This window comes from Harpia harpyja, chromosome 19 (genome assembly GCF_026419915.1).
Source record: "Harpia harpyja isolate bHarHar1 chromosome 19, bHarHar1 primary haplotype, whole genome shotgun sequence".
Lineage (NCBI taxonomy): Eukaryota > Metazoa > Chordata > Aves > Accipitriformes > Accipitridae > Harpia > Harpia harpyja.
Window position 1 is genome coordinate 17,251,053 of NC_068958.1, and position 18,004 is coordinate 17,269,056.

The 18,004-nt window shown below is 43.4% G+C and overlaps 1 protein-coding gene across 2 annotated transcripts in view; it reads right to left on the minus strand.

Annotated features, from left to right (window-relative positions):
• IGFN1 (immunoglobulin like and fibronectin type III domain containing 1) overlaps positions 1-13,211 on the minus strand; it is a 41,462-nt gene extending 28,251 nt beyond the window's left edge. The window contains exons 1-4 of one of the 2 annotated variants that reach the window (XM_052815664.1): positions 12,987-13,211; positions 7,647-7,790; positions 2,925-2,993; positions 2,282-2,404 (exon numbers count right to left, since the gene is read on the minus strand). In XM_052815664.1, coding sequence (XP_052671624.1) covers positions 2,282-2,404; positions 2,925-2,943 — 142 coding nt within the window. In that variant the 5' untranslated portion in view covers positions 2,944-2,993; positions 7,647-7,790; positions 12,987-13,211. The remainder of the gene's footprint in view (positions 1-2,281; positions 2,405-2,924; positions 2,994-7,646; positions 7,791-12,986) is intronic. The other variant, XM_052815663.1, reaches the window with a different exon arrangement.
• Positions 13,212-18,004: the final 4,793 nt, after the last annotated feature.

Consider the following 18,004-nt stretch of genomic DNA (forward strand, 5'->3'; position numbering starts at 1 on the left):
CCATGCGGATAGAGAAATCACATATCCAAGACAGCAATTTTTTGGTATCTTGGTCTGATTTTGAACTCCCTCAAAATTTGGGCAGGGCCAAAGAGCAAGCAGTTATTAGCTCAAGTCCAGGCTGCGCTACCTTTCCCCACATCAATAATGTCAGGTTTCCCTGTATTCAATCATTAAAGGCCTTTAAAACATGGTGTTAGCCTGCCAGACTTGACTGCTAACATCCTCTGATCATCTCTGAAATCAACAGCGCTATAGCAAGTTCAGCCTAGACTTGCTTCTGCCAACTTGTATGCACTGCTTGTACCACAGCCATGAAATGCCCAAATCCATTCTCATCACACACATATTCCCCTGCAAGTTCCCATCGCTTCTTCATTCTTTCAGACTGGTCCCTCTGTTGCGACCATGCTGGACAGGATGTTAAATAACAAAGGACTCACTGTGCTGGAGTCCCCTGTCTCTAGCCATCAGTGAAGTTCATCTGTGAATAGTTGCAGCTCCTGGTCTCTTTTTCATTTGGATAAATTTGGGTTTATTAGGAGGTGGAAACAAGAAAATATCCCTTCTGCACACTTAAGAAAACACATTCTTAACAGACAACACTGTACCACAACTGGGAGGACCCATGCAGGGTAGGATGTTTTCCCATGTACTCCCTACATGTCATCTTTCTGCAAGATCTTCCTTGTCTGCTAGCCTGGCACCACCTTGCACTCCAAACACACCAGGCTCTGCTATTGAAAGAGGCACAGAAGGGAGAAAAGGATGGGGTTTACCTGTGAGCTCTCTCCTTCATCTCTGCTCCCCTAAGAATCTGAGTATGCTGCAACTGACCACAGAAATCTCCAACAGCTTTACCACTGCCTAGTACAAACCTTTTCTTTTTCTTCCAAAAGGCTTCAAAGACATAAGAAACACGATGAAACAACAAATCAGAGAAGTGGCTCGTGTATAGGTAAGTGGGAGTGTCACAGGGGAATAGAAATGGAGATGAGTTATCCATGGATATAGCTCAGGGCAGAAACAATTACTATCTTTCTTTTGCAATCGTTTTGGTCTTCACATGACCAACACTGTTAAAAATTCTCCCCAGAAAGTCTTGCAATATTTCCCACGCCCTTCTGCAGTCACCGCCAAAAAACTTATTTGATGCAGCAAGCTCCTGCCAACCGATTCTTATCAAATGGCATCTTCCAACTTTTTCTGAGATTGCAGTACTATCTATTATTAAAGCCTGTTTCCAATTGATTAAACCTTTGTCAAATTTTAGCCATTCTGGCTGCAATTTCCCATGCTTGCCATCTGTCACAGGACACAACTCCACAGCTAGGAGTATCAGCTAATCCATGCACTGAATGCAACAGGGCGATGACAATATCATTAAAGACACTCATCATGCATCTGCATAGACACTGAATTCACTTTACACAGTGACCCACCTGAATTCCCTAACATTTTGTATACGAACCACAAGACGTACTGTAAATGAAGTAACTTGGAAAATTTAGACAGGGTGACTGACTACCGCCTTGGTTCATGCCTGAAACTTGTAGGTGGAAGGAAGGTGGGGGAGGAGGAGGAATGTACCACTAGAGGCCACTGTGCTCCTTCATAAAATCTCAATGGCTCGTGAAAATCAACAGACGGGTGTGACAACATTGAAATCCAGGGTGCTAGAAACAGTTCAGTCTTGTGAGGGAAGAGAAGCCACACGATCTCCACAGGCTATCCCACTTCAGAAAAAAAAAAAAAAAAGAAAAAAAAAAGACTCTGCAAGTGCAGAGAGATTACTGGAAGGCTTCGCATTGATTTTAGGTCTTGGCTCATTAGCTGCCTTCTCTATACTCTATGCAACATCCAAATTGCTTCTTGAAGGAGAAGTACAGCCTAAATAGCATCTGCAGTCAGCATATCTTACTTTAAAAAGCAGTTAATTTTAGTGCTGAATGCTCATAATACAAGTTAGTTCAATAGGAAGAAAGAACTATTTCAATCTTTTGCTGCAAAATACTTTGAGAGCTTCCTGCAGAATTCACAGGATTTGTTGTATACATTAGGAGCCAGATTTTGATTTTGCATACACTAGTGAAAACTCAGGAGATGTCTATCAGTACCGATGGAATTTTCATCAGTACAACAAAGACTTTGGCCACACAACACTTTTTTCTGGTCTAGTCAAATCTCTTTAGAAACTAGCTTGATTTAATTACAATAATTGTTTCATGTAGGTGAGACATGGAGTCAAGCCTCCAGGTCTGTGGCTTTTCAAGAACCTCACCTTCCTGCAATGTCAGAGTGACAGGTTTCCGCTCAAAGTCAGGTGTACTGCATCCATTTGGAATATCGTCTACAAACTGGGTGATAATAACTCCTGGGACAGAAGATTTCTTGAAAGATTTTACTGGAAAGGCAAGGAAAAATACATTCAATTAAGATAACATGTTTGTCCTTTAGAAACAATCTCTCAATCTGCATTGTCTCTCTATAGAATAGTAACTGTTCCTACTCAGCTCCTCTTGGACTATAAAGGACCCACCCGTTCTAGTACTGCAGGCTGTAAGTGTGTCCTAAGGCTGGAGCATTAAGGTCTGTGGTTTTGTGCTGACTTACTGCAAAGCTAGGGCCCAAGTGGGAAAATCTGCAGCCAAGATCACAATCCAGGGCCACATCAGCTTACAGGTCTAGCGATTATTTGGATAGGGAATGCTTTACATCAGTTATTGTTCCAAATAACACTTCAAAATCTGGCATGAGAAAGACACTATTGCAAAGGTCAGTAGACCCTGATGGGCCAGTTACTGGTGTCCCTCCTTGTGGTGGTGAGAAACAGACAGATACCTAATTGCCAAATGAGAAAACTAAGTTGGGCTTATTCTCAGGGGTACCCCAGATAGTTTTCATAGCTGTATCTGTTCTCTCACCTGCCTGATGGCTTGTCATGATGCTTTGCTCAGCTGCCTATGGTCAGCACAGACAGACTACAGGTTCTCCTGTGAAAAAGACAAATCATTTAATTATTTACAGTTCACAAGGGAAATGACAGACCTTAATACTGCTCACTTTTATGACGCAGTTTGCCCTTCCTCATTTGCCACATCCTAGCAGCCAATTTGAGAAAGGTCTGCCAATCAACAGATCATGACATGTCTTTCCAAAACACATCATGACACAGTTTTGAACCAACACAAACCAGGTACGAAAATGGCTAGCAGAGCTAAATGGAAAATGTACACATCTAACAGCATCTGTCTGTCACCTCTTCCATTTCCATGTCATCTGGCTTTCCTCCAAAGACCTCCTCTCGTGTTTCAGGCAAATATTACACCACATGGCACTCACGCGGTGAGTTCTGATGGATGGCAAGAGCAGTTGCTGAGAAGAAAGCCACAGAGATGGATGTCTAAACTGGGGCATGAAGCAGAAGCACATCCTGATCTAAATTAGCTTGTCTAAATTAGCAACAGACCTGAAAGCAGACTATAAGCTGCTACTTACTTTAGAAGGAAATGGTGAAGTGTGAACTTGGCATTAACTAGTTATTGTTATAGATCACTCGTGACCTTCTGCCAAAGGTGTCTCTTTCCCTGTATTTATAAATTGGGCAACATGTAATGTAACACATCACTATCTTGCAAGCAAACTGTGAAGGCAGATTCCTTGTCATATGAGAGATGCTCAAAAACTATAGAGTTACTGAAGCTCTGAAAGAGCAATTAGATTAGATTCCCATGTGGGATTAATGCCGTGTCTCTACCCTCTGCACTCCTTCAGCCAACACAGAGTCACACAAGAACATGCAACTTTCAACAGTTTTAAAAGGCAGATGGACTTTGTCAGCACACCTATGATCTTAATTCTCTTCCCCATATCAGACATTCTTCCAACCTAGTATTGCCACACTACAGCTATGAAAACTCTGGGTAGGACCCTGACATCTCCTTGTTATACATTTAGCTTGGAGTTGCATTATCTGTGTGACACTTGGTTTCAGCTAAGGGTAAAAGACAACTAAGCTAACAAAAATCATTTGTGCTGTATGTCCCATAGATAGGCCAAAGTGTAACTCACAGTACTTCTGAGTCAAATTCTGAACCAAAAGGATAAACTTTGTTTTTCCATTAATCAGCAGTTGCAAATAGGAACATAGACATCTCTCCACAACAAATCACTGGCTCCACTATTGTCCTTAACACAAATCTTATTTTAGGGCTCTGCACACTACACAAATCTCATAAATAATTGATTACTTGGAAAATCATTCTGTGAGCCTCACTGACTTCAGTGGAAATGCATGTGAACCAACAGAAATGGGAAATGATACATGGGACTGTGCGAATGACAGCCAAGTCCTCTCTTTCTATCACCTCCCTGGTCTGGTATGGGTGACTTTTGTTGCTATCCACCAAAACAAGAGTTTTACATTTCAGTGTTCCAGCTTTTGTGTGTTGGAATTTTGGCATATCACATAGTTACTTCTGTAAACCATTGGTAGATGTTTTAAAAATTGCAAATGAAGGGAATGAACAGCTTGTGAGAGGGAAAAGACACAAAACTGAAATGAAAATAAGATGATTCCAGGGCACCCTGCCCTGCACCGGGCAGGGCATTGCAGAGCAAATGGCAGAGATTTTTGGAGACTCTTGATCATCCTCTTCTGATGGACTTAATTTGTCCTCCAAAGTACTGAACTGTATTAATAGCAAACATTATAATCCCCTATTGCATTTTGCAGTCTTGTATCTTCCTAAACATGTCACCACTCCTGGAGCTGAAATGTCTAATGCTTACAACTTTCAACAAACATTATTACTTGACATTAGCTTGCAACAGTATTCCCCTAAGCTCTTTTATGTTACACTTACATTTATTCATTGCTAATCCCAACTTCTGCCCTCCACACTAGGCAATATTGATGAGCATCTACACTGAAACATGAATATGGTCCAAATTCTCAGGTCCAAAGCCATCAAGAAATTTATTATCTTCTTATGTTACCAAATGCATCATGTCAGACAGTTGTTTTCAGTCCAGTGTGACTGTGGATATATGTTAACATAATTATAACCTATTGAGAGATGGCTACATTCAAATCTAGTTTAAAAAAAAAATACTGACAATATTTGTATAGGTAGTAGTAAACACTATGTATGCATCCACCCAATGTACAAGATGCACTATACGCACTATGTGCAAACTGCAGACTTTACAGGGCCTTAAATATTTCAGAAATTCACTTGGATTAAAGATAAGCTGCTGTGAGTCCTTAAACTCCTGTGAATTCTTGCCTTCTGAAGAGTGAGACAGAAGCATGTTAATGCCACACATTGATTGCACAGTTAAAACAACAGTGCCAGGATATGCAAGAGAACATTCCTTCAGCATAATTAATCCAACCACATCGCATTTTCTAGTGTCTTCTGTGTTAAATGAGGACCAGAAAATAACATACCAGCTGGTACAGAGTCATTCAGACCCTGCCCTACTTACTTTTAAAATTTCTACTGCCTTGTTACATGAATAACCATGTTTTTGCTTTGACTTCAGTTCAATCCTAGAAAAAGAAATCAGATTTTTGAAAAGAAAGACAGCAAAAGCCTTCCAAAAATTATCATATTGTAATTCATATCTCCACTCACATCTGCTTGAAACATAGGTGTCCATACTAAGATGATCACTGAGGTTGTTATTTATTCAGCTGAGGCAGACAAATACTTCCAAAAGACAATCTACCCCTCCCTAGATGAAATGCTGTTGACCAACATCCCCAGCACAACAGGGCTAACACTGGAAGTAGCTCAACACTCACTCCTCTGAAAAACACATCATTGTCATGCATTAGCCTTGTTCAGGTAACCAAGACTTGGCTATTTCTCATCCCAGGCAGAAGTCTGCCTGTTTTTCAGCTGTGGAGACATCCCCTTTGGAGATAGTAGCAAAGCTTCCACTGCTTTGAAAGCAGAGCAGAAGCAAGTCCTTGACTACTGACAATACTTTTAATCTACCTAAATAAACCAGGTAGCCTGATGGGATGTGAGGTCTGCCCTTCATCTTGTCTATCCATCAGTCTGTCTGGATGAGACAGAGTAAGAGCCCATTCCCTTTTGCAGTCTGACTGGTCACTAGTGATATGGCTGTAAATCAGCTAAGTGAATAAGCAAAACATTTGGGAGTCACAGGATTTGGAGGTACTAGTGGTGTCGCAAATATTTATGAGGTTCAGACAGTGGAACACACAGACAAGATGTGACATAATTGCTGGCAGAGACTAGTGAGCAAAATTAGCCAAACTTGTAGAGAATTGACAGGCAGTGAGTGGTTCATACAGAGGTGATGGGTCCAGAGGCATGGGACGTACCACAGACATTGACACAAGCACAGTAAATGTAGAGTACAAAGCCGTTAACATAGACCACAGTAGAAGACTTGAATCATCATTATAATAAATTAATCAGCAACAGATGCAGCATTCTATTTGTCTTTGTAATTCATAAAAATCAGGACAGTCCGCACACAGCAAATGTTCTAAACAAAATACCAAATTGCTGTGTGCTCAGTCTCAAATTCTAGCTGTGCTTTACACCAGAGGACTGAGATACTCACTGAGAAGAAAGATCTTCTACCTAAAATTTCTCTTTTAGCTTTGGGTGGGCTTTCTTTGTTTATTTGTTAACTTTAAGTAATATTTTGAGCTTGAGTCTTCCCATTTCAGAAGCTTTCTAAAGGAAAATCTCAAAGACTTTTGTTAGAACCACAGAACTGAAGGCCAGCAACTGCAGCAGTGCAACTTCATGAAAACTTCTGAGCAGGTCACAGAGGGGGAACGTCACAAGCACTCCAGTGATGAATGGAGGTCTTGTGTAGAGTGGGGAGGAATGCCCAAGGATCAGATTTTGTGTGACTTATCCCTTCGGTAAATCTATACTTGACTTGATCTTCTCTTCTGCCTCAGGGATTATGAATATAACATAAGTGATTGCTCATGCTGTCCACAATTTACGTATGCATACACCAGATACTTTATACCTATTTATTTATTAAAGCAGCATGGACACAAAATGCCAAAAGGAGACACACACCATCTATATTTTCTAAGTGAATGAAAGCAATTAAGCCCTAACAGCAGTGAACAAGACAGTGAAATCATGTCAGTTTGGTGAAGCAGGTAAGGGGTGACAACATGAGAACAGGTCAGTCTGTTCCTTTTGTTGTCCACAACATACCCATTAATTCTTCCATAACATAGACGTCCATTTTCATACAGGCAATAAATTTACAGCAAATATCGCAGAGCAAATACAACAGAGTTTTACTAAATGTCCAGAGGAAAAAACAACATATCCCTACTTGCTATCCCAAGAAACAATGCCTCCAAGACAACAAACATTAGAAACCATAGTGTACCTGTGCTACAAGTCCCATGTTAGCTCCATGGGACAGTTAGGGCAGATCTTCAATAGCCTGCCATCTTACCAGGGAAATTAAGTGTATGCTATAGGAGACCGCTCCTCCCAGAGCATTTACAATTTTCAGACCTAATGCAACACAGAGCAATGTCTACCGTGACAGCGAAGGTGACACTTTATACTCCCAGCTCTGTATCATGCCCACACAAATCTCAGTGGTGACATGACCAAACTCACTACCTTACAGGTTGAGGTTCTGAGGAGATGATCCTGCTCGATGTCAATACTGAGTCTCCCAGGACCACGGTGGCTTTGTCTGTTGACTCAAACCACAGCGCTCTTCATAGCTGTTCAACAGGTCTCTTGGTCACAGATATTAGCGATCTGTATGAAGGAAGCCGTGCCCCTAGTTAGTCTATTTTAACTGTCACTAAGTGGCGAAAGAAATTACAAATTCTTGTCCCCCTCAAACGTAGCTTCTGGGTGAGTGGAGACATCTGTGCTCAATAGCTGCCTAGCCAGGATGTCTCTATACTGAGCTGCATGCAGTTTTAGGGGGCTCATTATACACCCACGCTTCCCACAGCACCAGGGGAGGTGCAGTTGAACCCAGTGCCTTTGGCAAGCCTCAAACAAGGCAGTGGGCCAACTTGGTCATATGTGACCATCAGTCAAGGCAATGCTGGATTTCCAAGTGTCAAGACTTTGTGCCTCAAAGAAGGACAAACATTTGTGCAGATCAATGGCTTTTCCAAGGAAGGGACAAGCTGTACATCCCAGTTTTGTAGGACACACCAGTAGACTGGATCTCAGAGGCCACAAGTCCTTAGGATATCTCATAATTCCTTAGCAGAGAAGTAAAACCAGTGGATTATTGCATTTGTGTATGGGGCAACCATGCCTGGGCTTGGCCTTCATAAGTAGAGTCTTTCAGTCTGTGCTATTCTCAGAGGTCTGAAAGAAATCCAGTTCCTCCTAGAACAGCTTCACTGCTACAGCTAAAACAGACATCTCAATTTGCAGTCTTTCCTTCCAGCACAGCCAGGGGCTGATCCCTGTTCCCATGAGCAGCAACAAGGCCACTTATTTCCATGGACGGGTTTACCCTAGAAGTGCAGCATATTGTGCCCCAAAATCTTTTGCTTCCAGTCTGCCCTTGCAACTTGTAAACCTCCACTCCTCTACTCAGAAAGCTCATTTAGAAGCAAAGATACCTCTGTTTAGTTCCTGATGTTCACAGAGATGGCCAATCTGGGACCGAATGCTATCTTCTCACAGCAGCACTACATGCAGGCAACAAAGCCTGCTCAGTCTGGGAGTCTACTTTCATTCACTTCTGGCTGAGAGCATGCAATCTTTTTTTTCCTTTGACTTGTGTGTCATATATTCATATTAAATCCTCATGTTCAACTCTGAGATGAAGGGCTGGCTCCAGAAGTGGGAAATGGAAATATTTTTATCATGGTGACCATGGTTCACGTGATGTCTGGGCTGACCGAACCATGACAAGGTTTTCCTCTTGTTTCCTATCAGGAGATTAGAGTTCTAAAATCTGTGGTTAATGGGGAAGGGAACATACAAGCAAAAACTTTGTCCTATAGTTAAGACTCATGTCAGAGAGGACAAAGACAGAAGAACCATGAAAAGCACCATTTCCGCTAGTCTTAGAAAGATGTTCTTTCAGTGGAAAAGACACTGGTGGTAGCAGTATGATCCGTCAGCTGTTCTGATCCAGATACCAAAAACTTCTCCTTTGCAGGGCTGGGAATCACCATTTTAATGAACAATTTAAAAGATAAATGTGAAAATGAAATTCTGGAGTAATTTTCGTCATTCCTTCTTTCCTTTTGACAGTTATTGCTGGTGACAGTATTTATACCTTCCCAGTTCATAGAGAAAACAATGTCAACAGAGGAAAATGTGATTGTTCAAATTGACGCTTGGGCTAAGATCATTCAGTTCTACATCCCGTGTTACATTTGCAATGATGTAAAAGTAGAAGCAATTCCAAAGTCAGATATAAACAATTTGAAAGTTAACAAGCCAAGAAAATAAGACAACAAGGATTTTCCATCTGCTGCTGGAAAATCCTCTCACTCAGTAGCAGACACTGTTTTCCAGCAGTGTCCTAGTGGGTTTCCCACAGCCCCTTCCTCCACCTATTTTGGCCAATGATCATCCCAAGGATGCTTCCTTAGACATTAGTCTTACTGGTCCAGGGCAGCAGTTATGTTACTTTGTTGATCAGGTGCTGTAGCCTTAACATTAAGTACCTTTAATAAAACCGGTTGCTACACAAGTCTCTAAAGACAGTAACACTTCATGTAAGCCATGGGAATGCTCCCAGAGGAAGCATTTGTCAGCTTCTACTGAAACCTGAATTCAGCTCTCATCAACTGCAGCAAGATCCTTCCACTTAGCAGAGTTAGCCCAACCAAAGTACCTGAGCTATCCAGAGCCACAAGGCTTACTGCTGTTCCCGTTCCCATGTATGCTCCCTTTCCAGTGATTTGCTCCCCACTGAAAAGTGCACTGCCGATGATAGCTAGTTTCAAATCACATTTAGCTGTTGGGGTCTGCTTGAACAACTGAGGAATTCCTAATTAGATAGACAGTTGGGTCTAGCAAGTACCAGGAGAGCCACAATTCTGCTTGGTCCACTGAACCTCGACCTGATAGGGCTTTGCCTTATTTCGAGCCCTAGTTTTACATTTTTGGGGGACGGGAAGGAATGGAGACCTCTCCTACAGATGGACTGATAACTTAAAACCATCTGTGACAGAGCAAACTCCTCCAGGAGACTGACCTTCTTCCATTTCACAGCTTATTTTCCACCCGCCCACCCAAAACTCCTGTTAACCCCTGCATGCCAGTAGATAAGCTAGCACATACCACTGAAAACCTGCAAAATGTCATCACGAAGCCTGGTGCATTCAGCAGCGGTCACCGCTTTCAGTGCAAAGGGGGCACGTTTTTCCCTGAAAGCAAGTTCATTCCCCTAATGAAGGGCAGTGAAGAAGTGTCAAGGGGCAACAGCTGCAGGACAGTTATTTCAGGACTGAATTTAAAAGTACATTTTATCTGGAAATGAGACTCTTCTAATCTTCTGTTTTCCCTGTAATTCCTTTCTTCTTCAGTATATCAGTATGAAGTCTACCCCTTCTGACCAGTGACAACTGGCACAACCCTTCCTATAGACTGTTGGTGTCCACTGTACGGCTCAGAGCAAGAAGTGAAGAAACCAAGACCTGGTAGGTCCAAAAAGCTGACTGGATTTTCCAGTTCATGAACAGATGACCAAGGTCAAAAGCTAGTCTCACACTTGAGTCACTTGGCCAAGCCACACCATTCCCCTGCAGCATGGGTGTCCGGTCAGTCACTGCGCTGAAGGTCAAGGCGATGTCAGGGAGGCTTTTGGGCAGAAATATTCAGAGATATGTAATGTGTCAAGATATCCAAGCTCAGTAGTCAGGTTCAAAGTCTACTTTGACATAATAGCAATGAGAACCCCATAAACACTATACAAGAAAAGCAAAAAAGTTGCATTCATTTAAGGATGAGCAAGGGCATGGAAAATGGAATAAAGGTCCAAATTCAGTGAAGACTACCAGCTACCTGCAGCCCTAGAACCACCCAACATACTATATCAAATCAGGTGAGTCTGACAGTACTGATCTTGCTGATCATGTATAAGTAAAGGGACATTCTTTTGTTCAGATCAGGCCATGGACCAGGTGGGTCACAGAACGGCATTTTGTTTTTACCAGGAGAATGCCCTGCACCAGAATGAGGAATAGTCACACCGTGCATGCCGGTGCCCCAAATGAGTCTTCTGGACTCATAATATTTGATTTTAAATAAATGTGAGGTACCGAGTATTGGGTACTCACAGCTCCCTCTGATTTCAGTGGAAGATGCTGATGCTCAGCCCAGTCCCTCAACACCAGATCATCCATGTTGTACACTCCAGAAGAAATTTAAGGGACTATTTTAAGGCTCAAAGCCTTGGTTATTTTACCTCCTACACCCAAGATGCCAGTCTGCCCCTTTGTCACCAGCAAGCTAAGGTCTGTCATCACTGTTCACACAGAGCCATGATTATACCCACTGCAGTTAGCTGGACTTTCACATGCTGAGATGCAACTCAACATAAGGAAAAGATTAGAATCAGGGTAACGAATTCAAGAAGCAGCAGTGCTCTGCTTTCACACTGCAGATTAGCTCCCTTCTTCCCACGGTATACAGAATTCCTTCTATTCCCTTTTTCAGGACTGATTTAATCTGTTTGCATCCACGACTGACTGGAGGGGTTTGCTGGCACAATCTATAATTTAGATGAAGCCTGGCTGCCTATAAACCTGACATTCCTACATTCCCCTTGTGATAGCTGCTCTCATGACTATCTTTCTTGCATGCTCCAACACCTGGGCTGGCCACTGTTGGAATTTACTTACCCTTTTCCATTCAGAAAAATAAAATAGTGGGCAACAGATGCTTAATATAGACTCAGCGAAGATGCAGTTAAACATCAACATATTACCAGACATATGACCCCATCAGTACTACCCCTCCTTAAGACACTGAAGAAAACATTTTAACCCATCATGTGCTTTAATGAATGTAAAGAGTAAGGCATGCCTGCATTGCTTTCATTTGACCCAGTGTGGCCATTGGACTTTGCCAAATGTCTTCTTCTCCAGCTAAAATTAACTATGTATGTTTGAACCACTTTGCATATGCCACCCCTTGGGCATGCAGACAGTTAATAAAGCTCACTGTGTGCAGTAAAAAAAAAATAAATAAATTGTGCTATTCAGATGCCACAAGGAATTCAAGTTATAAGGCTTTTTCTCATTTCCCCCACCCTTCAAACTAGAGCACATTACAAATACCCCAGGTCCTGATTTATTTATTTGTTTCCCCAACCTGCCAGTGGCAACAGATGAAAAAAGCCCAGTACTCGCATGACGAGCTATTTTAATATTTCATGCCCTAATGTGCCAGGAAGTTTGATACTAAAACAAATGGTAAGAAAATCTCTCTGAAACTCCAAGAGGCCACAACATGCACCACCTTCCCACTTTCTTTGCAGGACGCCTGAACGTTATTTTCAACGTTGTTCTAGTACTGCCTTGCCTGACCTGTGCCTGCACAAGTTAATGTCTGGCACATACAAAGGTGCCAGAAGACTCTGGTCGCTGGGAATGCTGTCCCGTTCCTTCTGAAGGTTGTCCTCTGTCAAACTCTCTCTTTATCCAGCACTAAAATATTGGAATAAAATAAGTGTCATCCAGAGGCAGAAAATTATGCTAGCATCCAATGGAGAAGTAACCAAAATAGAAACAATCATGATGGAAAGAGAGGGCATCTCTCCCCTTTCAGCCCTACTTGCTCCAGGAATCCTGCAGTTTCAAAAAAGGGTCACAGTGCTCCCCTTTCTGCAGGCATGAAACTAGCAGGGTCTGTCACACCCCATCGGTCACTTTTTCTGCCTTGTGAAGGTGATCAAGAGGAGTTCAAACACACCTTAGCTCACAGCAAACACAGCTACTTTATCCGAAACAGGTACAAAGCACTCACCTGTGTGTGCCACCACAGAGGTCTTCTACCCTGAGTGCTGTCAAAGCTGCACCTCACCCGAGTCCTTTCTGCAGTCAGTGCTCAGCTGTGGGATCAGTACTGGGTCCCTAGGATCCTTCTCAGCTGCTCCCTCTGTCTTGCCTTCTGCCTCCCCTTCTCTCACACTTAATCTCTCTCTCGCCCTCTCCCTCTGGTAGGCGAAGCCTGTCACAGGGCTGTTAGCCTGCGAGACATCCAGATGATTTTTTTTTTTATGGGAACCCGATGCACCTGCCTCCTGTTCATTATTATTTCAGTCCATACCAGTAATGGTGCTGGACAAATTTGAGATGAACACGATTCTTCAACATTTCACAAGTCAGTTGGAGTGGTACTTTTTTTGCAGATTGTGTTTCCTCTTCACAGAGACTCATTAAAAACTTTGATACAACTGAATGGCTCTGGATGTTTTAAAGTAAACTGCAGCTTAATTGGTTTGACACCAATCTCAAGAATAACTAGGGTTACTAACTGATCAGATAAGTAGAATTTCAGTTAAAAGTGAGTGGCCAAGCATATTTAAAGATGAGGTTTCTCCAAATACACTCCTTTTTTAAATAACTCTGAAGAGTTAGTATTAGGAATATAAGAGATGGCGAGGGCACTTCACAACACCAGCTCACAGTGCTAATGTGAATTTATTAGCATGCAGCTGAAAAGCATGAGCCTGCACTCCAGTTACATGGCTGAGAGCAGCCTCTGTTACCTACACAGCTTTGTACGCCCCTTGGAATAAAAGGTACGTCAGAAGCATTACCAGCTGATTAGGAGCCATTAGGTCAGGCTGGAAATGGAGATCAGATGCACCTACAGACTAGGTTCTGCTTATCAGTAAAGGCTTCCTCTGCTAGGAGACATTTATCCAGTCACCTGGAGCTGATCTAGATAAATCTTGAGAGAAACAAGACAAAGTCCTAAAATAAAAGAGCCTAAGGCAGGGGATGAAGAGGCTTACAGACACAGTTTCCTCAGCTTGCAGAGGGTAGTGGGCACCCATGGACGACCCAAAGCTCTCCTTGCTCCCACCCCTTCCCTGGTCTGCCAGTTACAGACATTTCTGTTATTTCATTGCCCACATTGCTCACTACAGGGATAGTCACACCTTGGGTGATAATGTCAGTCATATTCAGTAATTTCAAAGGCAACCCCATGCAATACTATGAGGGAGGGCAAACATAAGCACATCAATGCTTCTAAAAAACAGATGGATAAAGTTCAGCAGCTTGTCCTCTTCAAGGAAGAAAATGTGCTTGTGGGATAGGCTGTACACAAAGCACTTCAAGCGCTGAAAGGTGGGCAAACTCCACAGCCCCAACGATGCAACCTGGCCTGGAATCATGCCACCTAGTCCAGCGCCATCCAACAGGAGAGGCAAGAATCTAAATCAAACATAATTTTCACAGGTTTTGCTTCTTACCACTTGAAAGTAATCCCACACACACCAGGCAATGGGCCTACTGCCCCCCTGCATAAGACTATGCCTCCAGTGCACCAAGCCTGGGTAAGCAATTCATTGTAGAGAATGCACAGCAAGAGGTATAAGGATGAACTAGCAGGAGGACAGCAGGTTTGCCTGTACTTTTATGTACTTCCCAAGAAATCAGATAACCCAAGCAGGGTTACTGTTCCCTAACTCTTTTACTTTAGATTAATCAGGTTTTTGAGTTCAGATTCTCAGTCCCTTGACGTCACAGTGGCCATCTGAAATCTACTGAGGATTTCCTACCTTGCCCCTCAATAGCTAAGCATCCTTCCTGTTGATGAGAGAGCTTGAGCTGTTGCACTATCAGCTGAGGTTATACTGTAACAGATTTAAGCCATAAAGTGCAGGTGACACATCCCAAAGAATCACATTTACACACCTTTACACACATTTACAGTCACCAAAACACAGAAGGTCCCATTTAATGTTGTAGAAAAGCAAAAACATCTTCTGCCTCAAAAAGCAGAGAAGTACCAACAACCCAGGAGATGCTAAAATCAGTCTGATTGATAGACTTCAAAATATGTTCCAGTTACCAGACCTCCAAAACCCAAAGGGCAGCCTTATGTAATGTGCTTTACTTAGCAATCCTCTGACACATCCCTTTCCAATAACCCACTTCAATGATTTGTAAGCCTGGGTATTCCCTTCCCTTTGACAGCCCTCATAAAGATTATTTCCTATCAGACATGAGAGGACTCTACTGGAAATCCACCAAATACTACATCTGAGCTAACCTGAGGATGTCAGATTCCAATTCTAATTTCATCCCAAATTAGCAAGTGGTTATTGGTTGTCTCAAAATTGCATTTGTCAGGAATGAATATTCTTTGCCAAAATAAGCCATTCAGATTTATTTATGACATAGACGGATTTTGTTACTCTCCCACAGAGTATTATCCTAAAACAGTCAGCCAGCCCTGGCCCTCTCCCCTTTCACGTTTGCAACCCAGTCATTAAATTGTCTGTTAGGAGTTGTACTGAGGGCACAAAAACCTTCTCCCTTCTACATTAAACGAGGATAAAACACAGAAATGAACTACTGTTGCATTAAGTCTGAGAACCCTGAACCTTTGCTGTGACAGACTAAGAGTACAATCCACTTTGTGCTCCTCTCAAGCTTTATGCTCAAGAAGCATGAAGTCTCAAGGAAGTAGACATGGACACCAGAGACAGTTGTACAAATTGTCACATCTCAGCCAGTTTTCAGGCTCCTAGCATGTAGTCTTCACCAGAGTGTCCTACAGTAAGGCACTACAACACTGCTTCAGATCCAAAGCACAGGCTCCACACCAAACCAGGATGCAGCCTGGTGGCAAAGCATCTCTCTGAGGGGCCAAAGATCTATTTTGATCATGTTTGCCATCTCTCAAGCATCCAGCCAGAATGATACATCACAGTGCCTTCAGGCACCTGAGCCTGTACAATTCACTATTGCCTTCAAAGGCCACAATGCTTCAGTAATCACTGGAAGTCTTGCCTGTGGTGAGGCTGATGTCAAGTAGCTAGATTCTATGGAGAATCAACCCATTAGCTGAATGACCTACCCAATAGCCAGGAGCTCAGCGTACGCACGCGGACATGAAGTGGAGGGTATGGTTCAAAGACAGAAACTCTACCAGGTAAAGTGTGGGGATCCCCTCCATTACCCACTCCAAACTCCCCTCTTAGTTGTCCTACAGCCTTCTGCCAAAGGGGCAGTGAACACCTGTGAGGCAGAGAAGACAAGTTACTGAAGCATCCAAAAGCACTCAGAGCCTTCCAGGGGGTTCAGCTACAAGACAAACTAAGGGCCATGGCCACCAGAGCTTCTTTTCCAACTACTGCACGTCCCTTTCCCCCACCCCTCAGCCACCCACACCCACCAGATCAATAATTGCATCTTCAGAATAGCAGCAGAAGGACATGAGACTGTTCCAGGTATTCAGTCACACAAAAAAAGATGGGCCAAAACCTAAACAGCAGGGATAACCAAACTAGGTTTCTGATTCACCTCTCCCAGCCTCCTTTAAATGGAATTAATATGTGCCAAAGGAGAGTCAGTAGAGCTCACCTGACCCAGTACCACTAACAGAGAGGAGCCTGCCCTTGTAAGCTCTGGTTGCTATCTGGGTAACCTGACCTCCCGCCTGCCAGCACAAAACAGGCCAGATGACACTAAGCGAGACGGTAAGTACCCAGACTACAAATGCCTTCTTGGGTCCAGGCCCAAAGCAGGTCTGATATCACCCTGTCACTCTGTCTTGGCTGACAGTTGGAGGGTTCCTGATGGTCTTGTGAGGGCTTTTACTGCATCATGAAGGCAGCTGAGCTTTTTGCCCCCAAACACCCCGTAGCAGCCAGTTCCCTCACTCATTCTCCCATGTGATAGTGACCCAATGTGTGACAGACACAGGCCTTTACTGCTCACTACCAGCCACAAGGCTGTTCCCGATGGAACGGGCAGCCCCAGCAGAGGCAGGGCCACCTTACTGACCAGGTGCACTCACCCAGCACCTGATGTGGGTGAGAGAGAGGCGATGGCAATAGTCTCCATCAACAGTCCCATGATCGTCAAAGGCAAGGTAAACAGTCAAGTCCAAGGTCAACCTGAGAAATCTAAACAACAATTCAGAAACCAGCCCGAAAACAGGTGCAACTACAGCAAAGCATGGGAAGGGGATAAAGGCCCAGGCCTGAGTTTAAGCAGAGGTCCTGGGCCATGGGCAGAAGGTCAGGGAAGTGGTTCCATGTGAAGTTACTCAGGGCAATTAAGGCCTATTAGTGCCCTCACAGCTCTGTCCCTGGATTTAAGGAGAACTTCATTTCTGTGACACACCAGCTCACCCAAGCCCTGCACGCAACAGGGGCTCTCAGCATCATGCTTCAAATTCAGCTCCCCCTCCCACCCTGCCTTCCCTAAATCCTCCTGCTCTACAGGTGGTTCTGTTCTCCTGCTGATTTCCAGGCCCAGATGACCTCTCTATCCCCTCTGCGTGTCTGTGCCCTCATTAGCACTCATCTGCCCTACATGCCTTCCCTGTTCATGACTGAAGGGAATGGTGGGAGCAGAGCCATGGGAAGAGGCAGGTAGCAAGCAGAAAAGGCACTGAGCAATAGATTGGCAGTTGAGTACAGAGAGGTTTACCTCCCCTTCCTCTCACTCCCCAGCATAGGACAGGAAAAATTGTACTATTTCACGAATGTACCATTCACTACTTTGGAACTAAAGAGGAAAGCCCATTTTTGTTGGGAGTTTCTGTTGTTCTGAGATTTCCAAACTGATATGTCGCTCCCTTCCATGCTCCCTCAGTCTCTAGAATAAATCTATGCAATCCCACTGTCTCAACCTTTAAAAAATATTGCAAGAATTTTCACAAGGAATTTAATTTGATTCCTGTGCCATTTCATCCCTTGAGCATATGCAGTGGATTGATCAATGCTGTCTAGCACAACAGCCTTCATCAGGCTCATCCCTGGAGGTGCAACTACTGCCTTGCTTTTCACACTAATGCTG